The 24,932-nt window shown below is 50.3% G+C and overlaps 1 protein-coding gene across 1 annotated transcript; it reads left to right on the forward strand.

The window, feature by feature from the left end:
- Nucleotides 1-2,625: 2,625 nt before the first annotated feature.
- FAM107A (family with sequence similarity 107 member A) lies at nucleotides 2,626-24,625 on the forward strand. Its single transcript, XM_019536749.1, has 4 exons — nucleotides 2,626-2,854; nucleotides 17,699-17,873; nucleotides 21,064-21,220; nucleotides 22,781-24,625. The coding sequence occupies exons 1-4, from the start codon at nucleotides 2,776-2,778 to the stop codon at nucleotides 22,886-22,888; spliced, it is 519 nt and encodes a 172-aa protein (XP_019392294.1). The 5' UTR covers nucleotides 2,626-2,775; the 3' UTR covers nucleotides 22,889-24,625.
- Nucleotides 24,626-24,932: the final 307 nt, after the last annotated feature.

The following is a 24,932-nucleotide window of genomic DNA, read 5'->3' on the forward strand; positions in this document are numbered from 1 at the left end:
TAGTAGCTTGACAGGGTAATGGGAAATACAGGAAGGGTCAGCAAGGCACCAAGAGAGACCTGAAAGCTTACGGACACGGGAATGGATTCAGCTGTGCTGTTGGGCAGTTTACATTTTAAGCGGATGGTCTGAGCTTGCTGTAAGCAGACCTGTATAACGGAAGCTTAAATCAGAGAGTCTTTGTTAACAGCAGATGCTGGGGCCATATACTGCAAACAGTGTAACAGGGAGGGAAGGGGCCTGAGGCTCAGTGCAATTCCCCAAGAGCCAAGACCCTTGGCTTCGGCCACTGACTTACTGTGGGACTCTGGTAAGGCGATTGGCAGTGGACAACTTGCTGTGCCATTGCATGCCGCTCGTGTAGATGTGGAGGTCTGCCTATGTGCCAGGGGTCCGGGGACCCCACTGCAGGACTTCAATAGATGGCCCTTCTTTACCACTGCCATTTCCTAGACAGCCCTTTGGCCTGTCAGTCCCCTTTCAGATGCAGCCCTGTTGTACTGTAAAAGTGCACGTGTGTGTGTGTGCACACACGTACATGTACATACAGGCACCACCACTGAGCAATGGATACACACAGCTCTTCAACACCTGAGTGAGGGTGCAGTGCAGAGCCCGGCCAGGGGCTCTTCCACAGCACGGGATGGCTCAGAGGGGGAGGACACACATCCCCTGCTCCCACACAAAAGGACGGTCACCACAGGTCTCTCTCTTTTGCATTGCAGAAAGAATATTCCCTCCAGCCCCTACTCCATGGTGGGAATGGAAAGCACGTCGCCAACAGCTCGGGTGAGTGACGTGGGCCAGCGCGGCTTGCACAGCTCAACCAACGTTTCACTGGGCTACCCGCATGTCTGGGCTAGCTGCATGAGTCCGCCCCTAGCTGCAAAGCGCTGGGAGGAGGGTCAGAACCAGGTGTCGAGCCAGCTGCTAACCCGGGCCCACCCTGGTGGGGCAGAGAACGTGCAGCGGGCAGCCTGGGGGCATTTCAGACCAGCCTGAAACCGGCAACAGTGGGGCTAGCGCGCTGGGGCCTGGTACAGCAGCATGAGGGGAGGAAAAGGGAGCAGGGAGGCCTCCGTCTTGCATGGGGACTAGCCCCGGGAGAGAGCACGAGCAATTTGAGGACCTGGTGTCATGGGCCCCACCCTGCACCAGCCAATGCAGGTGAGTGGGTGAAGAGGCCAGCACGCGCCTCCACCTGGAATAGGCTGGCCGAGCTCCCCACCGCCCCTGGAGGAGGAGGGACCCGGGGACTCCTCCGCAGCGTGGCCCTCTGGCCCGACCCCTACAGAGCAGGCTGCAACACTTCAGCCTTGCGGTTATTACGCCACAATTGCAGCAAGCTGGAGATCCACATGCAAGCTGCATTCAGCTCCCACACTGCCAAGACAGCCCCTGACGCAGCCACCCCAGCAGGGAAGCCCTCCATGGATCCCCCACCATTTTTTCCAGGTGGCAAATGATGCAGCAAGGCTTGGGGACTATCTGGCCTCAGAAGCATAATGCTGAGGGATGAGGTCAGGGCAAGCGCTACACCCAGAGAGGAAGAGCGAGAGAGGGGTGAAGCCTGGGCAGTAGCTGCAGGGCAAGGGCATGGTGGGGGCAGCAGCACAGGGCAGGGCTGTGGCCTCCACCAAATCCAGCAACACCAACAGACCACAGTCCTCGAGTCAGCCTCCAAGACACCCTTGCTTTCTCACCCGAGGAGCCTTGCTGTCTGTGCTCATGTGACACCGATGCTCCTGTCCCCTCCCTCTCTTTTCCTGTACCCGCACATCCCTATTGACTCATCCCTTCCTGCTGCTACCCCAGCCCCTTTCCCCATGGATGAGCCCACAGCCTTTCTGGCTGTGAATTATGCTGGCAAGGGTGGCAGGGCCCCTCAGAGCTGAGCTCCTGCTTTCTCACAGCTCAGGGAGCAATCCTTTAGAGAGCTGGGGGTCAAAGGTCCCAGGATGCCACCCCCAGGGCCAGCTCTGGTGCCTGTACGCCAGTGCACTATTAGCTTTGTGGATAGTAACTGGGCTGGAAAAGATGCTGCCTCCATCAACACAGTATCACGGCTCACAACAGCACAGCAGTCCTGATTCTAGGTGCTCAGCCACAATGGCTTCTACCAAGGCCCCCACAGCCACCCCACCTGGCTAAGGAGGTCTGCTCAACGCACATTTGGGAGCTTGCTGCAACCCAGACAGCAATTCGGACACCTCCGTCAGCTCAGCGCGGCTGCTCGCGGTGTGGGAGTCGCTGTGAATGTTCTTGCCCAAGCTGCTGTTCCCGGCGCTTGGCACATGGGAAGCTGTTTTATCAGATGAGAAGGATCAGCTCATTCCTTCACGCTGGGCTGCTGCTTGCTCAAGGGGGAAAAGCATCCCAGAGCTGAGCAATTAATGTGGGGTGGGGGGGTAAGCTCTGCATGCAGTACTGCCCAGGAAGCTCACTGTCTGGGCACCAGACTCTTGCAAAGGTGTTAATACTGCCCCCCCCGGAGGCACGGGCTGCTCCCCTCACACCCCCGTAACACACTAGCACAGATCCAAGCGGAACGGTTTTGTTAGAGCAGAATGTGCTTGTCAGCAGGGGAGGGCAGCAACTATACAGCAGCTCAGGTCACGTGGCTGTTTATTCTCGCTCCCTCTGAAAAGATCTTACAGAAGTGAGAGAGCTTAGCAGTACCCAGCCAAAAGTCATGCACACTTAGGCTTGCACAGCACTGACAGGAGCAGCTCATTCAGCCCAAGCCATACTGGGAAGCCCCAAGATCTCAGCCCCATGTCTCAGAGAGTGGAGGACCAGGTGAGGGTACCACCTGGAGCTACCGGACTGTACAGAGCAATGCTGGTCAAATCAGGTAAGCACAGGTGTCTCTCGTAAAGCCTTCCCGGGAAATTTCCAGGGCAGCCACCAAAATCTGAGCGACAGGAAACTTCCCTTTGGGTTTCTGCGTGCTTGCCCAGTGCTTTCCTCCGAAAGCAGATGGAGCGCTTCTGAGTGCCTCTCTCCTGGGCAGACGCTGCACCACGCATGCATTTACCCTGGGACTATTTTACAGCCAGTTCCAAGTTATGCTTTTGAGACGTCTCTTCCCGTTAATCCTGCTGTAGCTCAGTGGCTTTAACTCCTTTGTTTCTGCCTTTCTAAATGGTTCCCCAGGCCCCTGTACACTGTACGCAATTCCCCTCTGGACAGAAGATACGTGCTAGTGAAGAAAATAGTGCTAGCCCTGTTTAACTCCTGGGAACTTACTCTCTTCTCTCTTAAATATATCTGGGCTACCTTAAAGCAGTCACTGGTGACTGGATCTCTTTCAGCATACCTCTGTTAAAGCAGAGCAAACAAGTGATGATTTATGAGCAGTAAATGATCGGTAGGCATCTGTCACTTCTTAGCAAAATAAATCAGCCGTTGCACTGGTAGTCCTTAGCAATACCTTAGAGGGAGGAGTCCTGTACAGCCCGGACAAAATTATTCGGAACGCTGCAGTCACAATATTGTTTTGGCTGCTATCATAAAATACTATGGCGTGCTTCTCTTTGCGCAGCGTTTGACAAGTCTGAAAGGCATCCAACTGATACACCTTGTTAATTGTTAATAGCAGGCGGGATCCAAGGCCATCATGTTTATTTAACTATCACAATCGGAGAAGTTTTGAACGAAATTGTTAATTAATACGCGGGATTTCACCTGCTTCCACAACAGAAGGGATGTTGCTGCAGGCTTAACTTTGTAAGAGGCTTCAGGCTTAGCTGATGTGCAATAGGAGAGGTAGGAATTTTAAATAAAGATTGTTTCGTTTGTGGAAAAATCAGTCAGTGTTTGTTTCCTGTGAAAATGTGCCACTGAGCACAGCTGGTGAAGTCCCAGGTCCAGTGGCCTGCCTTTCTGAAAGTAGCAATAACTGCAGTTTGGGAGAGGCTCCTATGTTCATCGGAAGGAACTTGTTAGCTCCAGTGGAGTTTCCCCAAGCAGTGGAATAATTGAGTGTCCAGGGGACGGGAAATCTGTCCCTGTCCTCACATTTGTCCAGGAAAGATAGGAAGCACTGGGAACAGACAGGTGAATGGGAGTACCACCAGCATCTAGATGGCATCAGTGGGTAGTTTACATCTTGCACAATTACTTTTTGACGTACTGGGTCAAGTCGCCCCTCTACGCAGGTTTTACAGATCAAAGCTGGTAGAGCTCAGGGGACAGGAGGGGCTACGGGCTTATAGGCAGGACAGGACGCCTCTGGCTTCCACAGCAGATTAATGTGACCCACTAGTGGGCACAAGAAGATGCACCACCTAAAAGCTGCTGAGTGGCCTACCTGGAAATAAGCTATTTGATCTCCTAAAAATCACAGAATTGGAAGGGAGTACACAGGCCATTTCTCCGACCCCCTGCACAGGTGCAGGATGTGCCGTTCCTAACCCAGTGCAGATGTCTTCATCATAAAGGCAGACATCTCTCAGGCTCTGGTCGAATACACGGCTAGATACCGATATCCTGATTTTCTTGCTTCCTTTTACCAACAGTGGGCATCAAAAAAGGGTGTTTTCTTCTCCTCTGACTCAAGGTGAAAAATTCTCTGTTTTGTGGACCACCCCTTGAGAAATTCCCATGAAACTGCTACGAGAAGATGGTTTCAATAAATTTGCAGGGAAGAGTTGCTTCTACGCCCAGATTAAAACATGGCATGTAGATGGGTGCAGAGCGCACACTGTCTTGGGCTGGCTGTCATCTCTCTACAGGCTCAAAACAACGGGCATTATTTAAAACCCGGGGAGGGTCAGTGCTGAAGGACCCCCCAGCAAAGGCAGAGAGGACTGCTAGAGGGTCAAGTTCCGGATATGGCTGAACTTGGGAAAGGGCCAGACGTGACCTGCGGCTGGAGGCTTCCCACAAAAGCTGCTAATCCCTGAGAGCCGTTTCCATTTCCAGTAACACTGGCTTTGCCTTCTCTTCCTGACACGTTCCCTTGGTTCTTCCCTCTGCTCCAGAATTTCAGTCCTGACCAAGGCTGTGGGAACCTGCCATGTGCACATTTGCAGCTCAACCTTAGAGACCTGATTGTTCAGGAAGCATTTCCCAGGGTGTTCACATCAGGTTACATTGGCCCTATTACATTATAAATGCCAGAATTAGGCTTGGTGAATTATTTAACGCTATAGATTAAAAGCATACAAAGGATTCTTGCTCTTCCTTTTGGAGGCTGCACTATTGTTCCTTGGAGATACAATCACCTGGTGTAGGGGTGAGTGACAAGGAGGCGAGTGGCTGCCAGGTAACACATCTCCGTGATGACATGCAAGGAAAGACTGAGGCCAACTCTGTGCACAGCAAGGTCCGAAGCCTGCTTCCTTGGCAGACAGTGTGGCTGGAGAGAAATAATACTGGGGTGTTGGTGGGAGCCATCTGAGACAGTGATGAGAACTGGCATCTGCCTGTCTTCGGGCGGCTGCAGTAACAACTGTGACGCCCAGGACCACAGCAGCATTACACCACTGCAGGCATTATGTAGCCTCCGAGAGTCTGACTGGCCTTCTGTCCCAGAAGTGGCCTGTTAATGACACTCTGTGACTGCTTTGTGTCACACACTGTGGACTGAGACCCTTAGAAAGTGTCTGCCTGCAAAGCCCCACCACTGCACCTCAGACGTCATGCCGACTCCAGACTCTGCTCCCTTCTGTCCGTACAAACCAGACAGCTTTGCACCGGGCTTCTTGACAGAATCTACTGACAGGGAAAGGGATGCAAACAGCTTTCCAGAATGGTTTGTTTCCTGCCTTTTGGAGAACTCCAGAGGAGAGGAGCACCTCCCAACTCCGAGTGCTTCTCACTTGCAAGCGAGATTCTTGCTAAACTCCTACGAGACAGACCGTCCTCCCCGTCAGAGAATTGTAGCAGCACGGCCCAAAGCTGGGAAGACACTAGGACGTTTTATACCACTGCTTTATTGCTTTCTGATATCAGGTTAACATAGCTTCAGCGCACAGACTACGTTTCTCCAGTTAGGATCTAACCTTATTTTTTTCTGAGCTCTCAACATACCAGGCAGGTCTATAGCTGTTCCAGCCCCAGCGCCTTCCGTAGCACTATTAGTTTGCACTAGCTCAGGATCTTCTCTGTGGGCCTTGCTGTGGGAAATGCAAGGCGGCAAGGACTGGCCAGATTAGTGCTTCGTTTGCAGTGCTAAAGCAAAAGGCAGAACAAATCTCCATCACCTCCTGACAGCCTCAAATTATACCAGAGTCACTGTGCATTTCAGCCATGCTGCATTCTGACCTTTACACACAGGTACGTGGGCACCCTTATAAAAGGGTTGAAAATCTTACCTAAGACTCAAGCAGGGATCTGAGAAGCGCCAAATGCATAGGAAAGCATTCAAAACTCCCCAGCAAAACATCAGGCTAAAAGCAAAACAAAAGCCTCCTACTGATTTGTTACTGCACCTTCCCAGTGTCTGTATGAAACAGCAGGCACCTATGCGTTGCCATTCTTACCTCTTCCAAGCAACATCTCAAGAAAGGCACCTAATATCAGGCTTCTTTTGTAAAGCCATGACATTCAAACTTAAAAATAGAGCCTATACCTTAACAGTGTTTGTAGGCTCTGCATACCTTCAGGTCTCATTATACTAGAGAGGAAAACACCTATAATTTGAAATCCATTTAAGTCAATGGAAATGCTCCCACTGACTTCAAATAGTCTTTGGATCGGCTCCAAAAGGCACTGATCTGAGACACCTGCAAACTAGCACAATGGCCAGATGTCAGTCAGCTTGGCAAGGCCCCTGGGAAGCCAAGCGCTGGCAGACCGGCTGGCTCTCACCATGCCAACACGCTGTTAAAACTTCTGCAAATAGAACGGATTTCCTCCAACAGAGCTGCAAAGCTTCAAAGCACCTAAAGTGCCCTGAGAATCATTATGGAAGTAGGAACATGGGACATGCAATGATGCATGGGACTTCTGGTGCTTAGTGTGCACCTTTTGAGATATTGGATGGCTCCTTGGGCCAAAAGCAGCTCTGTCAATTGATTTAGAGACTTCTAAGATGTGGATATTAAAATAGTAGTCCATAGCAGGCCATGTTGCATGGCACTGCCGTACAGAGGCTGTATTGTTCTTTTATGGGATGCTGCAAGTGCTAAACACTGATGCATCTGGGTGAACTGAGGGTAACCAGGTGCAGGGGGAGAGGCGCAGCAGCTTCTCTTTTAGACAAACCCAACTGCAGGCTGCTGATATATATATATATTTTTTAAAGAAATAAATAAATCAGATTCACGTTTAGAGCCAGCAAGGCTCAGGGGGCGCCTGCCCATTCCGACACACACAAACCCAGTGTGTTCCCGCAGCAAAAAGCAGGTGCTAATGCATCCGGACAGGCACACGCACCTTCCCCCTGTGTCGGAGTGGTGATGCATGATTGACTCTAGCCTCCTTCGGGGAGTACTGGAGCCAGCACTTAGCCCCCAGCTGTTTCTTTAGTAACTGGGGGTGAGACAGGGTGGCAGAGGCAGCAGATCTTAGCCAGTTTCACAAGCTGCAAAGCCTGTTTGTCTGGTAGCAGCCTGCCTGAGCGTGCACTCCTGACCCCCTGGCATCATATTAGACTGGGTCCCTCCTGAAACCTGCCCTTCCTTCTCCAGTTCCACTGATCTTACTGCACCGTCGGCTTCAGAGTTCAAATTAGGTGTACAGTTTGCTGGATCAAAGCACAAGTGCATACACACAGGCCCAGACACGTTCTGCTAGCGCACTAGCAAGGGCACCAGTGCTGCTACAAACGGTGGCTCAGCTGGGGCAATTGCTCAGGTCACCAGCTGAGCCAGACTAAGCCTTTCAGGCGAGTTAGCCGAGGCATCTCAAACTCATCCTCCACCCCCTCAAATGAAGCTTAAGGCAGAGTTTCAAAAGTGGAGGACAGGTGCTGTTATAGGCACTGGGCACAGCATCCCGCTTCAGCGCGCAGAATCCTCCATCCTCCCTGGCCGCGTTAAACACCCTTTGTGCCTCTGGGCAACCAGGGAGACCGAGCTGCCAAACGAATGAACAAAGTGCAGTGGTGCTGACCCTTTGCAGCGAGAAAAGGACAAGTCAGCCATTCCTAATTGCAATGGTGCGTTTTTTTTTCTAAAGATAACAGCAAGACCTTTGTGTCGCTGTACCTAGCTCAAATATCTTCCTGATCCCCCTCCCAGCTTTGACTAATCTATTATTCAATATATATTAAAGCTACTTTTATTTTTTTAAGCATCCCCCCTCCCCCAGGTTGTATCACAGATCGCTCTGTACAGATGGTATTTCAGTGTAATTTTGGCAAGATGCAGCAGTTTTCACTTTGGAGTTGGACTGTTCTACAAAGTTGGGTTGATTGAGAGTTTTGAAAGGAGCTGGGCTGGGCCCTGGAGCTTTGGTGAGGGTCTGAGTTGCCATGGAGATCTGTTGTCCTTAATACTTGTACTTTGGCAGACAAACTGGTGCTTCAGTGCAGAACACAAGTGGGATGTCAACAAGCTTCAGGAAAAGAAAAGAATCCTGCTGTTGCAGCGGGGTGTCATGCATGCAATTCAAATTATTTCACAGGGTCAGAGATGCAGCAAGCTCTGCTGAGCCACGCTGAGATGCAGTGTGGTTTTACAGTGGGTTGAAAGGTGCAGGCTATTTAAGAGGTGCATGTTATCACACCGCACATTAAAACGTATCGACAGGAGACTAGCCCAGCTCAGCAATCCACCGCTGCTCATTTCCATTTGGTAGTAGTGACATGAGATTTCTTCCTTTTAACCAGACAGCGAACGCTTGATATAGAGAGAGGGAACGCTATGTACATCTCTGTTATCAGTGAACACTCAGACCAGGTGCCTGGTAAGGACACTCTCCCCAGGAAGTGGTTTTGCGAGCCCCGAACACACAAACCTGCACCAGAAGTTCTGTATTTTGGCCAAGACTTTTTGTCTTTCTGGCCAGTCTCTGCCAGGAACAGCATTTCCTATAATTATGACTATTAACTAACCTTCCTGTCTCCTGTGGCTTGACCCCCATTCCTTAAAACTAGGAATTGCAAATTTAGATTTTGCAACTCTTGCTGAACATTAAACTATGAAACCACACTGAAGAAAGTTAGTTGTAAAATTATAGTTAAAGCATTGTTCTGAAGTTATTCATTTTGAAAGGCAGCTGTTTTGCAAGGGTATATTAGAACTTCCCCATACATTTTTGTGAATATGTATATTCTGAGACACTTCTGTGAAGGGCATATTTCATGGTGTCACATATCAAAAGGGTGCATTCATCAAGGATACACTAGTTGGCAGGATCAAACATGTATAATTTAGACTTCTAAGAAGTGACTTTGTTCCGCAAAGATTTGAGTTCTGAGTGTAAATAAGATGGACCACCTCAGTCCAATATTTCTGCCTTCTGGCATTTTTAAATTTTCTGTTAGCACTGAGTTAGAGGAAAGACCGCAGAACAACAGGCCCCTGGTTCCTGATATATCAACCCTCTTAGCAAAGTCAGCAAAGCCCATGAGCTCCACACCAGGTGAGACAAGGGAGGATGTCTAAAGGGCAGCTGCAGCAAGAGGGCCTCTGGGAAAGGCAGCCTGAGGACTGTGTGCAGCCTATTAACCATGCCTGGGCCCTTTGGCCTATTATCATCATTTGCCCTGATATAATCATAATCATAGGCCCACCTTCCAGACATCTTACATTTAATCAAGTGACCTGGAATGAAGGGCTTGGAAACCTGAATGTGAAAGCCTGGAGTTTCTGTCAGCCCCAGGTGCAAGAACTGTCTGTCTCGAGTCTACACCCAAGCTCAGGGGAGGTCTCCACTCCCAGACAGAAGAATACCCACCTCCAAAAGGAGACTGGAGTAAGCAGAAGGGTGATGAGGGAAAAGGGACTGAAAGCAAAGAAAGCAACATCTTGGAGGTTAGAAAGTGAAGGGATAAACAGAGAACTGCCAAAAGTCACGATGACTCAGGTCTTGCACAGGAAAGTTAAACAAGAAGCAAAAGATGCTTCAGCCAGAAAACTGAAATGAAAACAAGAAAAGGAGATATGGGACTGCTATGCAGCGAGGGGGGGGATAGCATTGAAAGGTAACCTGGATGGCCAAAAACAAAATACACATTTCTCCTGGGTTTTCAATACGGAGAGCAATAGAGACAATGGAGACAAAGGCAGGTTGGCTAATGAGGATGTGCATACAGACATGGACATTGCCATAGCCAAAGTGCAAGACTTCAATGCACTTGCACTGGAGGGGCCAGTTAATCCCCCTCCCAGAATACAGAAAGAACTGGCACAGTAAATCATGAGCCTAGCAGAAGGATGTTTAATAAATCTATCAAAGTAGAAGTGATGTCATCGGACTGGAGAATAGCAAATGTAGTGTCTCTAATGATGAAAGGGGAAAATCCATCCAAGCATCTAGAGACCCACAAGCCTGACCTCGGTAGTATGCAAGGCTTTAGACCAAACTTTAAAGGGCAGATTTAATTAAAGACATAGAATTAAATGGAAAGCATGACAAAATGCAGCACAGGTTTACCAAAGATAAATCTTGGCAGGTTTTCCTGAGATAGTCTTTCGATGAGATAATTGGTATTTTTAGATAAGAGAATGCAGAAATACTTAATCAATCTGTGCTTCAGAAAGGCATCTTAAATTATTAAATTAACCAGAGAACCAAGAACTGTAAGCTGGACAAGGCTCTGGCTAAATGGGAGTTGGCAGCAGGTTGCGCTAAAAGAAAAACTGTTGGGCTGGAGAAAGATTTATTAGTGCAGGTCATTAAGGATCATTCTTGGAATCAGTCTGAGTTAGCACTTTCATTAATGGCCTTGGCACACAAAGGAGGAGCATCCTAATGAAGTCTGCCGATGATACAAAATTGGAGGTATCATCAGTACAGAGGAGGGTCAGAATATCCTTCACAAAGGACTGTATGACCTCGAGGACTCAAATAATAGAAGTGGGATCAAATGTAATATGGCAGCAGAAGGTGCACAATCATAAATATATGCACTAGTAACAAGGCCTTCTGGTGTAGGCTGGCAGTTATCCATTTGACACGAGAGAACAGAGAAAACCCGGGGGCGTTAGTTGATTATTGGGTGACTGTGAGGCTTCCAGAAGCTTCATCAGCCACATGGCTCCAGATTTCTCTTTTCCTCAGCCCCTTGTCCCTTAAAAAAAAAAAAAAATCAGCTGTAACCCAGTACTGCATCCCTACCCTTTGCCCATTTACCGTCACTTCCTTTTACCGGGGATGCTAATCCCCTTCACGTTCCTACAGCTTTCTGGCCTGCACACTGCCTGTAAACAAGGCAACAGGGCCGCTTCGCCAACAGCGTCTGCAGGGCACCACGCACGCTCTCCAACACGCGTGGGGACGCGCGGTCATGGCACCGTGCATCAAGCTAACTGCTTATCCAAGACACGCCGGATGTCCAGAGCATTCAAACCAGATGGTGACAAACAGATGAACGCCAAATAAATTCTGTGGAGTGTATGTCCGGTCCCCCCAGTCCTGTCACAAGTCTCACAAATTGCTAATTTCAAAATTTCCCTCTTTTGATTTCTGCCCTTCCCAAAATGGCTACTGCTGCCCTAACATCACTGGGACTGAAGAGCAAAGGGGTCACCATCTCCTTCAGCAGATGAAACCAGGCCACCCACAGCAAAGATGCGCACAGCGTGCACATTTGCAATGGAGCTGACTGCAGGGTCTTGGGAACGCTTAGTCCCATGCAAGAGCCAGGCAGGGATCAGGAGAAGGTGGGCAAAAGCAGCACGGGCTTGGCACTTCTAGACCATTAAGGCACTTGTTGAAAACGGGCCTGTGCTTCGCAGGGCTCAGACGAGAGGCTCTGGTTCGGGCCAGGGGGCACACATAGATTAGGAGAAATGGAAGTATAAATGTGTCACTCCTGCTGCTGCAGCCCATCAAAAACTAGACCCAGAATGGGTGTTCATGATCCTACAGCCTGCTGTCTATGCCAGATATAGGCACTGCTTCTGGAGGAAAACGTCCCCTTTGTGCAACAGGAGACACGGTAACAGTCACTTGATTTTTCTTGGTCAAGGTGTCCTGCAAGCTGGGTATGGCACAACTACTAGGTGAAGCAAGAAGTTGCTATAGGAACTCTTTCCTTTTTACAGCTTTGAGGGTAAATATTGACTTAAAATGTACCTAGCTGGCTAGCATGCCTGCTCCAGGTGACCAAGTGACCTACCTGCTCTGCTTGTCAAGGATTTTAGTGGCCCAAAATGCACAATTTGGGGAAAGATTCCCTTCACGTAGGTGCCGTGCAGCAAGGGCTGCAGAGGTCAGGCAGCAGGACAGGCCACGGGGCTCTGAGAAGAGAATTTTGCCCTCAGTGTTTGGAGCTAAAGATTGGCTTGGTAAATATTTCTCAAGGTGAGCTCCCCTTTCCTCTCATCCTATGTGTCCTCAGCCTGTTCTGTGAAAGGGAAGGGGCCTGGCCCCTGCTACTCCTCACGGCCCTTCCAGTCTGAGGTCTTGAGGAAGCCAGGAGGTTTGCATTTCCCTTTGATTCCCCCTGGCTCAATTGGCAAAGACTCTGGGCACACAGTATAACCGCAGGCACATAACAAAAGAATGGCACGCCTAGCTGGAGCACTGCGGGCTCACTTAAAGGCTCCTGTCTGCACAGCACAGTGCAGGACTGATTAGCCTGGGCACAGACTGTACTCACGTGGCTACACTGCTTCTAGCTCTGGAGGTACCTGATAATGCTACCTGGCACCGCACAGCTCTGCTGCTGGTGAGGCTTCCCTGATTGACTGCAGCCGAAAACCTGGTCCAAAAATAGGCAGAAGCTCGCACAGGCTGGTGGCTGCAGCACCTCCCTCGGTGGTGGCGGAGATCTGAGTCGCCTTTTATTTCCACGTCACAGTACCCCACGGAGTTGGATGGGAGGGTTTGATCTTGGCCCATTTCTAATTTAAAAATATACCATCTGGAGAAATCTAGAACGACAGTCACGATGGGCTGGACCAGGCACAGAGCAGGCCTGATGTCACGTGTGAAACCTCTGCTCCTCTGCTGCTGAAACCCCAGCGCCAGGCTCGTGGGCTCCTCTTACTCAGGTCTATGCATGGACTGCTTGACCAGCTATTCCAGGGCTCCAGGCAGATCCACCTGGGAGGTATCTCAGCTAAGGGCTGTGTTTCTTTTTCCAGAGGAACCCGGTTCAGCGAGCACCCATCAGAGGGGACTGTCCAGCGTGAGACTTCTCAGACTTGTCACAAAGGCTGAGCCCTTCCAAAGAGCTGCGCAAGCTGCACGTTGTCCCCGTGCCTCCGATCTACAAGTGGCAGCTCTTACTGAGCAGGGAGAGGCTAGGAGGGGAAGAAAAGGGCTGGAAATTCAGCTGTCAGGCTCGCTGTTCTGGGTCCACGTCATTCCCCTTGCCCTTTGCTGTCATTCTTTCCAGCCTCTCCAGGAGAGCGATTTTCTTTCACGTTCTGCCAGTTGTTTTTAAATTGCTGCCCTGCTTCCAAGAGGGCCGTCGCGGAAACCTTCCACTCTCTGCTTGTCCACAGGAGAGACGATGGCTGCCCCGCAGGACTTGTAGGGCCAGTTGTCTGCAGGAGAGGCCAGCTGGTCTCTGGGGCTACCTAGTCCGTAACCTGCCAAGCGGCTTTGGGGAGGTTACGTAGGAAACCAAGTGTGACCATGGACTCATTTCATAATGGTGCACAGAGGTGGGAATGCTGCTGAGTGCTTAGTCCTAAGCAAATAAACTCTGGTATATGCAGCCTTGGTCTGGGCATCGAGTATGAGCACTCTTGTGTTATTTGTAGGGAAAATTTACCTTGAAATGTAGTTTCCCTTGGGATCCGCAGACCACTAGGAACAAGGGCAGGGAAAGCAGCTTGACATGGAGCACACCGCTGAGTGTCAGTGAGTAGGGTTTTAAGGTATCAGTCCCCAAACAGCAGCTTTTCAAACCCCATGCAATCTTTCCCAGGGCTGCAGAGAACGCATTCAGGCACAGTTACAGATCTTGGAATAAAACACGATGAATGCCCTTCAGTGGTCTATGACAGGACAGAGATGTGCTTGGTGACAGATGGCCAAATCGTGCAACAGTGGGCAGCAGGCTACAAGTGCCCAACAGAGAATGGCCCCAAGAAATGGCCCAACGCTGCTGAGTCTTTACACTCCTTGAAATGAATGACATCAAGTCCTGAACCAGAGATCCACCCCAGCAGAAGCATTTTCGCTGTTGTAGGGGGAGGGCCTGGGCCTGGTAACACGTAGAGGAAAGAATACCTGCTCTTAATCCCTGTGTAATCCGGAGCCACACCTCATTTTTCTTTCTATACTCAACCCAGTGCTAATTACACCTTGCCCTGTGCTTGACAAAGGGCTGCTGGAGGCTTAAAGCAACTGTGTTAGCCATGCAGTTCAAGATGGCTTGACACTCACATTTCTCTTCGCCAAAGGGCAGGTCTCTGCTCAGGTCTTACTGGTAGCTGGCAGACCTACAGAGACCCCACCAGAAACCCAGGTGTTCGTGCTGCAATATCAGCCAGCAGCTTCATGACATCTGTGCATCCCCAGCCAGGTCTGACTCAATAGAAACCACACTAGAGGCCACCTGCTTTCTACAGGTACCTCCCTGTCTTAATGACTCAGTCCTAGGAAGTGTCTGTACATCTGCCACAGTTACTGGCCAGAACATGAGTCTGTCCTTTGCAGGGCCCCACTGCATCTCAGTCCCCATCCCCACACTCTCACAGCCACCCCTTGTTCCTAATCTACTTGGTGCATTTGTCCTGGGTTCAGAGACAAGAGCCAAACGTGGACCAGCGGCTTAAAGTTGCAGCCAAGTAAGTTTAGATTGAATACCCGGAAACACTTCTTCACTGCGAGAGCAGGAATAGGCGCCTAGGGAAGCTGTTCAAGTACAAATTGGACAGGCACTTGGCAGGGATGATCGAGGTGGAGCAATGCCTATTTTCTACCACAGGTATTTCACAGGCTTCTGGGCTTTGATGGTTGCTCCCACCTCTGCCTTTTCCTGCTATATGTTTCAGGGTGTTTTTAAGCCTCCCCAGAGGCACTGGGTGTCTGTTGGTTACATCTAAGGCTTGTGGACTTCAACTGGGGTGTGCCGATTCTTCTGCTGGGAGCAAAGGCGGAGGTTTCTACCCCTCCACCTGAGGTCAGGCCCTATATTTGGGGTCAGGCAGGAATTTTCCCCCGTGGTCAGACTGCCTTCCTTTGCAGCGGGCAGCATGGCTCTTTAACCAGGACCTCTTGAACAAATATTGACAACATCTGATATAAGCAGGATGTTGGCTGCTGTGGCTCCCCTGCTTTACCTGTGGCAGGGTCAGGTGTGAGGTCTGTGTTGTGTCAGGGCTGAGGGCAGTCTTATGTGGGGTTTAGATGCTGATTTGGACAGGGCTGATCCTGCCTCAGGCAGAGGTTGGACTAGATGCGACTCTGCAGGTCCCTGCCAGCCGCATACCTCTAGGACTGTATACCGGGGGTGGAGGGCATCAGGATGATCCAGACCCAGCTCCCAGAAGGGGCTGGCTCCCTCCCGGACCACCAGCAGCCAGGGGAAAGCACATGATGCCAAGAGCTGCTGCTGGAAATCAGAACAGGCTTTGCTGATGCCCCAGACTCCCTGCTGACATATGTCGGCATTGCTAAACCAGAATCAAAACCCAGCGTGGTTTAAATTGGGCTCAGTTTAACTGAGCCTGCCCCTGGCTCTTCTTAAAGGGATCTGGGGATCTGTTCTCTTAACGGGATCTGGTTCCTAAAGGGTTCTGGCCTATGGTATTATTTTACTTTCACGCTCGCTACTTGCATTCGGTTGCATTGCCCTGTGGCAGGGCCAAGAACCTGGGCTAGGAGGGAGGATTGAAAAAGAAGCCCAGAGGAAAAAGCCAAAGACAAACAAAACTATTCCGCATTGGTGGCAAATGACACATCACTGCCTGTAAAGCCAGTGTTTCCATCAGGTAAAAAGCATTTTGACCAAAATCCCCTTGCATATTCTAACCCTTGGCTGTTTTTCAACCAGTGCCTGTCTCTTGAGCACACTGCAGCTCTGCTGATTTTGCCAGCTGAAAATCTGGCTCTGTAAGTACATGAATCAACCAGACATTTGTCACCAAACAGCTAAACACAGTCACCTTCCCTTGCTACCAGCAAGGATATAAAATTGCAGTGGAAAATAATTTGGTGCAGAAATTCACATATCCAAGTGGTGTCTACGTGTCCTGAGCTCTCTGCCCCGATTACACTGATGTGACAGGTTCTGATGCGTTTCCTTTCATTCCCAGAGCACCGGACACCGCTCCCATTAACATTCAAGAGAAGCTGCTCTGTACCAACTCATTTTCTTCAGCATTTTTTTCTTAGACAGCTTTATTTGATCCCAATCCATTTTAAGTTCATTAAACACTCCCAGCCCATGAAGGGATGGGCAGGGGGTCGGACTCGGTGATCTACTGAGGTCCCTTCCGACCTAAACATGTATGAATCTATGAATAACCCTCCCCTGCCTTCTTCTCTGTATTTCATGATTTCCTTTTCAAATGGGCTTTGTTCTTTAAATACACGTGAGCTAGCCAAAACGTAGAGAACAATGATGTTACAGAACAGCGCAAGTTTGCCTTGCTGGTGCACAGACCCACATGCCTTCGCTCCATGCTCTCCAAAGCCACGAAAGAGAGAGACTCATGGCTAGATTGCTACACATACCTTGTCCCTGGGACTGTATGCACGGATTAGGAAACGCTTCCAGTTTCTGTGTTTGCACAGGAGCAAACTGCTCTTCCAGGCTGCTTGAATTCCCCGATCGGGTTTCACCCTGGCACAGATTTGCCAGCTCAGCTGGACCACATACTTAAAGCCACAGTGCAGTGCAGGTGCCACACCCTACAGCTGATGCTACGCCCTTGTTCTCTACAGGTTTTTTAAACTAACAGAGTCACCAGATCTTGGAGGACATCAGCAGGCAGATGGCCAATTGGATATGTAAAGTGCTGTCCGTTACAATACGGCTGCCGTTTGTTCTGACACCTTAGCGTGTAGAAATGATTCTGCTGTGACGGCAGGTTACGACTGCTGTAATTACATCTGACATGTTACAGGCATGAATTCTGATACTGCGAGAGGCGCAGGGATGGGTCTCAAGAACGAGACCAGCCTGACATCATGAAACTGTTTCATAAGGAGCCTTTCTTCAAGCCTGCTCCTCAGGTCCTACCATCCTGGGGATGCCTGGACATGCTGGCCTTAGGGACCGCTGCCCCAGCTGTGAGTTCGCCAGAACAGAACTACTGGATCCCAAGCTGGGGGGTTCATTTTTACTGAGGTCTATTTTAGTCTTACAGGATGTTACACTGAAGTGAGCTGCCTGAAGTTACAGTGGGAAGTAAGTGGTGGAGCCAGTGACTGCACCCACTGCAAGCATAGTGATTAATCTGTGGCAGAGTTGCACAACGAGGGAATCTTGTACCCCCTGACCATTTCTGAGTGGACACAGGCAGGCATACATGCGTGCGTGCACACCTGCACACACAGGGATGCTCCCTGAGACCTCAAGCTCTTGGGGCAGGGCCAGGAGGTCAGGCTGTGAACTCACACTCGCTTTGGTCCCATCAGCAGTGGGACTCCTCATGCAGTTACCTCTATTCTCTTCCAGCCTCTATGTATTCAGAAATCCAGAGGGAGCGGCCAGAGGTTGGGAATATCATGGCGCACCCAGACTACATCGATGGAAACCCTGGCCTTATCAAACCAAAGAAGCTCCTAAATCCTGTAAAAGCCTCAAAAAGCCACCAGGAGCTCCACAGAGAGCTGCTTATGAACCACAAAAGGTGAGAGCACCCCCAAATGCTCCTTCAGATCTGTGCGTGCCAAGTGGGACGAGAGACGTTGTACTTTGCCGTGGCACCCCTTGGGTGCTCTGGACAGACCCCTCTCCCTCTGCTTGGGTGTCATGCACCTCAGATGTGAACTGCCCTTTCATTTGGGATCACAGAGCAAGGCCTGAAAGGCCTGGGCCTCCTGTTCAGTGACCCAGCAGTCACACCACTTCCCCACAAAGGCAGGGGAGGCTGCAGAAGCAGATCCCCAAGTAAAGAGATGCCTTGCAGTCTCTTCTCTTGCTCCCTGGTACAACAGGCTCTGACCAGGTAACACCCTGATATCCAACCTCCTCCCCCCCTTAAAGAGGGCCTGGGGATGCAGGCCTGGGTACAGATGCTGGCAGAGGGCCAGGGGGTTGTAGCCTGCTTACTGACAGCGGACGGTCTCCACGCTGACTCCTGTTTCCTATAAAAGCATAAGTGCTCTTGGTTCCAGGTTCGCCTAGTATTGGTCTGTCCACGTATCCCACTGGGTTAGAGCAGTTTGACACTGCTGAGACCAGAGGGGTCATACAGGTGCCACACTGGAGCATGTCACGGTGACGAGGGGATGGAGACGGGTGGTGGATGCAGTCTGAGGAACAGAGCAGGGAGTGAGTGCCCTTTGCTGAGCTGAGCGGCGGTGCCAGAGCCCTGCCTCGTGTTATTCCCACATAATTCGCTAGATGTCATCGCAACACAACCGTTACCATCACCACCGCCTCTACCCCGACACACACCCGCTTCCCACCCAGGGGAGCCCAGGGCACCTGGGGTTAGACCTGTAGCTGTGTGCACCAGCACCCAGCAGCAGCACCAGACATTTGTCTTAAAAAAAATATGGAGAGCAAATGCTCCTGCAAACAAGAATCCCTGCACTGGTCTGTTGTTGCTGGGTTGTTGTAATATGCCCTTACCCTGGAGTTGTTTTGTCTTAAAACTGGGAAGCAATCGAAGCCGGATTTATCCAGCCCAGCCTTTGCTCACAAAAGCTCCATCAGACTCAGTCATCTTTAATACTCTCTCCTGGTATCTCCTGCTTCAGTTATACCAAACCCGTTTCAGCCACAGCCTTGAAGGCTCAAAAGCCCAGAGAGTTAATATGTGTCTTTGAGATAGCAGGTTGCCAATATCCTGCGTGTCCCAACCACATCCTACCTCCTGTCTGAAGAGAAGGGTGGAGGATAGAGAGAGAGTTACACAAAGCTTATAATGCAGCTTGCTCTGCGTATTCCCCTTGGAGCAGGAGAAGGAAGCAGCTCAAAGGAGCGCTTGGCACAGCCAGACTTAGATCCTGAACAAAGCTTCTCAGTACAGAAGGCAAATCAAATAATACTCAGAAACCCAAACCCAAAGGGAAATAGCTTCTATTTCCCTTACGCTTCCTGCCTGAGACCCAAGCCCAGGCAGACTCGCTTTCTCCAAGTCAACAGTAGTGAGCAGCCTTGACTACCAAGAGGAAGGCCTCTGCGTAGCATTCGAATCTTCCTGGTGTAGACCATACCATGGAGCCCCTGGTGCCAACGCACTAAAGCCAAAGCAGAAACAAGGGTGATGGGAGGATGCATTAAACAGAGTCCTTCAAACACGCTGCCTCACCGGGAAAACCCCTCCCTTATTGGCCCAACTGGTGCCATAGCTAGATACTATTTACCTCCCATAATTGCCCATGGAGGTGAGATATTCCCAGAGCACTTGTCACTTTGGTGCGGAAGCTGTGCACCCGAACACTTGAGTTGCTTCTGCTTTGGAGCAACCCTAATGAAAATCACCACGTGAAGGCCACGAGGGGCCAAAAGAGTATCAGAGGTTTTTCATTTCCTAAATTCCATTGATTTCAAGCAACCTGAGTGTCTGACTGTGCACTTGGTGCTAGCAAATGGAATCCCATTGCTAGTACATACATCTCGTACCCTGACCCTCCAAGTCAGGCGGTTCCTTCCGTACGACGTGCTGGTCCTTCCCTGCACTGACGATTCTCCCAGCCTTGTGCCCAAGACAAATTCCATTAGCAAACTCCTGCTTTTTGTCCCATTAATGGCAATATTAAATAAGGCTGGCCACAAGAGTAGTCCTTCTGGAACTCAACCCCAGCTCGATCCAATCCCTTGCAACACAACACAACCCCACCCATTGGTGTGTCACTCTTGGGCGGCTCCTTACCTACCCTACAATTCTTTTACTGATTTCCACATCAACTGATAGTCTTCCAAATGGCGCTGTATCAAATGCTCTCTTAGCTAGTGAAGCCGGAGGGTAGACGTGCTCCGGGACCTGAGTGCAGAGGCATCTTTTAATGCTCTCAAAAACGCTCTGGAACTTGTGTGCCAAGGACAAAGAACATGTAGGCAAAGGTTTCAGATCTGATGAGATGAATTACCTCTTCAAAAGGAGAGCAGAAGCAAGCAGGGAGACTAAAGGGCATGGGAATAAAGACTGATCAGCCAAAAAGCTGTCACAGGGGTCACAGGACTGCCAGAAGTCAAGCTGTGACAGCTGCTGTCAAGGAGAATTTAAACAAATTACAAAGGACTCCTGAGCAATACAGCAAAGAAGAGAGCAAGGGAAGAATTAGGGCCATGATGACCTGAAGGACCAGGTGTCAATTAAAAGTAACATGGCCCTCCTGCATGCTTGACTGCAAATCTCAGTACACGTGTCAGGTAGATTTGTGTGCAATACATATTCCTCTGCAGAGGAAGAATCAGAGCACAATAACTGCTATCCAGCACCCCAGGGCTGTGGGTGACACATCAGGAAGAAGATTAGGGGCACGGGGCAAGCCTGGGTCTGAGGCTGGATTGTGAACATCCCAGAACCTGATCTGCCGTCAGCCCTTCTCTCACGCCCATGCCAGGCACGGCGCCTGAAACGGGCTGCCATGCAGGTGAAGGCTCCTGACACAATTAGTTTCCTGTTCTCCCATCAGGTAACAAAACACCCCTGCTTTGAACAAACCTCAGGATTTCAGACGTACTGCAAGGCTAAACAGCAGTGCCTGTTTAACTGACAGACACAGTCACTTGCAGGAGAAGAGCCCTGTCATTTTGTCCAACAAGCCCGAACTCCATGTCTCTGGGCAGCGTGCCACAGGGGGCTGGGACTCCTGCTGCAAGCAGACACGGCTCCAGCTCTGACGTGCTCTGTGTTTTGTTCACAGAGGCCTAGGAGTAGAGAGCAAGCCAGAGCTACAGCGAGTACTCGAGCACCGACGGCGAAATCAGCTGATAAGGCAGAGAAAGGAGGAAGAGGAGGCAAAGAAACTGAAGTCTCCGTTTGAACAAGAGCTCTTGAAACGGCAGCAGAGGCTGGATAAGGTAGCCACTGAATTTCAAATCCCTCCAAGTAACGTATAGTAAATGCCCCACCCGAGGTCTGGACAAGCTGGAAGGTGCTTTAGGAGCAGGCAAGCACTGGCAACGTTTCTGCTGCCCGTGAATCAAATGGAGTAAGAACCACAGCGGTGGTGCTGTGCAGCTGAGCACAGGGCACCGAGGGTGCTATGGGCATCCCCCGAGACCAGGCATATGCTCCCCTGTGCCTGCCTTCAGCCACGATGGACGAAAGGAAAGGGTCAGGCCCAGCCTAGCCACCCACAAACCCCCATTCTCTGCCCCCCTGGTCCAGGAGCTGGCTCAAGAGCCTCACTCTCCAGATCCCTCCCCCCAACCCTAGTCAAAGTGATGCAAGGAAGAGTTTCCATTTCTCTGTCCTCCTCCCCTATTTGCCACTACCCCCACAGACACAACTGGCACATTTCGGGAATGGCGTTGCATCAGTGACAGTCCCGGGGTGAGAGTGGCCCATTGGTGCCGGTATGAACTGCAGCTGAAACAACTGAAACAAGCCCTGAGGCAGCCACAGCAACATTCACTCTTACGAGGCACTTGCATTACCAGAGTGCCAAGGGGGGTCTGGGGGCGATAGCCCTCGCACCAAACCAGACAAGACAGAGGAGCAGAACAGGAGAGGAAACAGGGCTGACAAGCGAGAGGCAGGCCCACAGACTGGGAGGGCAAGGGGACAAGACGCTGTCAGGCAGTGTGATGAGGCTGGGTCTCAGCATACCAGCCACTTCGCCGCTGGCAAAGGCAGGTTTGCAGGAGGGATTTGGGGGTGGTTAATGCTGAAGCTTTGCAGTTGTCAAAGGGAAGCCCATACCCCATGCAAGGGACAGTAGGGGAGTGGGGACCATGGTAGGCCAGGGACAACAGGGGCTGTGGTCACTGGCCAAGCCGTGGTAGGAGCTGACATCCCAATTCCACACCGGCATAAAGGCAGTTAATAAAATAAACAGCTGAAGAACAAAGCTTTGAACTCAATGTTCTCAGCCCTGGTAGCTTAATTAAGAGGATTTTTCCTTCTGCTGGGTTTCATCTTCACACCCATGCCACTGCCAATAATTCTTTAATTAAACCATTGCACCAGTTAGCAGGCAAGGACATGAACCAGTCTTCTTCATCAAACAACACTTCTGTGGTAGGAGGAAGATGACCTGTCTTCCAAAGGTCTCAGAGCTGCATAAGTCTTGCTTTTACCCTGACCTTAACCCTTGTGGGAGAGTGCACTTGTTTTGGAGGCTGGGTCACACTTGGGAGATTTGGTTGTTGATACAAGGGTTGGGAAGTTAATGCCCAGATTTGCAAACGCAGTCCCTGCATGTATGACGCCGACACTGCCTGTGGCCAGATACCCTGGTTGCACCTGAAAATGAAGTAATTCATGTGCTGCTGGAATGAAAGAGATGGGAGTAGGAGCCAGAGTCTGAGGACTGTAAGTAAGGGTGCAGCACACCGCAGCGCAGCCAGTGCAGTGCGCTTGTGCTCTCCTGCATCCCCACCATGCACAGATAACATTTGCTGCTCTCTTGTTTTCAGCTGGAGAAAGAGGAAGAGAAGCACGAAGAGCATGCACCAGAGTTTATTAAAGTAAAGGCAAACTTGAGAAGAACGGCAACACTGACAGGGGAGGAAAAAGTGGTGTAGCACCTGCCAAAGCTAAACGCTGGGTCACATCCAGCTGGGAGCTAGTACCTGTACACTGACATCTCTGTCTGTGGTGGACGTTTGCAACCATGTCTCTGGGTCTACTTACTGCTATTAATGCTTGCTGCAGTAGAAATGCATACAAGGGCTTTCTCCTCCAGGACAGGGTATGGTAACGGTGACGGCACAGTATCTACTAGTAGAAGTACTCATATGAAAAGATGAGGAAGCTTTCCTCTCTAATTATGGGTGCATGCTAACATCCACCCCTATTAACTCATGGCTAACCCCTTGAGGTAGGGCATACACTCACACTGCCCAGTTTACAGTGGTGGACACTCCTGGAGGCTTGGCAGACTCTCCTAGGTCTGTGAACCATTCCTGGAGCTAAATCTTAGAGCAAGCACTCCTGTCACTGGCACTGCCGGGTACAGGGCAGCAGCTGGAGAGCTTCTTGGAAACCTCCAGGTGACACCCTGAAGGGATGGACCTGCATACAGCAGGGAATGGCCAGGGTGGCCGGGAGCTCCAGCTCGCAGCACTGCCTCTCTTCCTGCCACGTTTATTTTACACAAGCTTTTGTGTTGGGACTCTCTCATGCATGGTCACCAAAGACCAAATGAAAGCTGAAATCAGCTCAAATGTCCTTGAGTCTAAACGAGGCTTTTCAGGTCATCATTAAACCAACCCAAGCGGAGCCTGTGCTCATTACCTATATGAGAAATGTAACCAGCTGAAAAGGGCCAAGGTACACTTGATACCTGGCTGTGGAGGACATGGTGTGATGTCTCCCAAGCGGTGTTGGGTTAGATGAAACTGTTCACATCAAACAGGGCTGGGTTTCCTAGCTCTGTTGCTTCCTTTGAAGGTGTACGGCCCTAGTTCAGTTGCCTTCACAAAACATCTCCAAGAAATGACACAGACGAACATTGCTTCTCCCACGCACACAGCCTGCACCAGACTCCATGCACCAGTTAAGCCCCACTCCACTACATGGGGACCCCCACCCCAACGGACCACACCAAGCACCCAGATTTCCTGGTCTGGCCACAGTCAACAGCTGCGGTAACACTGGCAAAACAACCTAGTTCCCTCCTGGGGAAGAGCGCTCCCTCCCCTCCCAGCGTGAGTTCTCCCAGAAGGTAGGGGTCTCATGGGGTGGGAGCTGTAGGCGTTATGCTTTTATGAGCTAAGACAACTGCATTGTCTTCACACACAGCATCCTCACCCCGTGGCTTGGTGAAGCTCTTACAGGGCTAAAACCACAAATTGCAGAAGCCTCCACTGCTTTTCACCACTGAGAGTGCCTGTATGTCCTGACATGCTGGCTGGCTGGGAATGCTGGAGTTTGGCTTTGCTTTTGTGTGTGAACCAGTAGTCTGGTGACAGGAGGGTTTGGGGTTGTGAGCACTACAGGAGAATGTGTAAACCCAAAGGAAAGAAAGACCAGCTGTCATTACATTAAAACATTATACATCAGTGGAAGCATCATCATCAACACATTTTGTAAACTCTTTTTTGTCTTATTTTGTACACAGAAGTCCAAATTGTGGGCTTAAACTTCCATTCAGTATGCCCATAAAAAGCTTTCCTAAATAAATGTGATTTACGCAAAAAATTCAAGCTCCCAATATTAGTGAAAAGACAACCTTCTGCACAGTTTATGCCATGTACCAGCCTACCTGGTATACATGCTGTATGTGTGTATGTGTATAAATGTGTGTATATACACATACACACACATGTGCATGCACACACATATTCAAATTAACTGTCACTTCTCACGTTACTTGATGCAGACCTTTCTGAAGACATATGATCAGCAAATAAATTGAGTGATGGTTGTATCATAGAATCACAGAAGTCGGGTCGGGAGGGACCTTGTAGATTTTCAAGTCCGACCCCCTGCCTGGGCAGGAGAAAAACAGGGCTCAAATGACTCCAGCCAGGTAGACATCAAGCCTCCTCTTAAAGCCCCCCAGGGTAGGAGCCAGCACCACTTCCCTTGGAAGTTGGTTCCAGATCCTAGCCACCCTGACCGTGA

The sequence above is a fragment of the Crocodylus porosus genome, unplaced genomic scaffold, assembly GCF_001723895.1.
Source record: "Crocodylus porosus isolate Cpor-Errol unplaced genomic scaffold, CroPor_comp1, whole genome shotgun sequence".
Classification (NCBI taxonomy): Eukaryota; Metazoa; Chordata; order Crocodylia; family Crocodylidae; genus Crocodylus; species Crocodylus porosus.

What these genes read in the sequence shown, in the direction of transcription:
- FAM107A (XM_019536749.1), top strand. Translation starts at nt 2,776, where the DNA reads ATGTCTCAGAGAGTGGAGGACCAGGTGAGGGTACCACCTGGAGCTACC. An exon ending in AGCAATGCTGGTCAAATCAG is followed by an intron (nt 2,855 to 17,698) that starts GTAAGCACAGGT and finishes ATTCTCTTCCAG; the next exon opens with CCTCTATGTATTCAGAAATC. An exon ending in GGCAGCAGAGGCTGGATAAG is followed by an intron (nt 21,221 to 22,780) that starts GTAGCCACTGAA and finishes TCTTGTTTTCAG; the next exon opens with CTGGAGAAAGAGGAAGAGAA.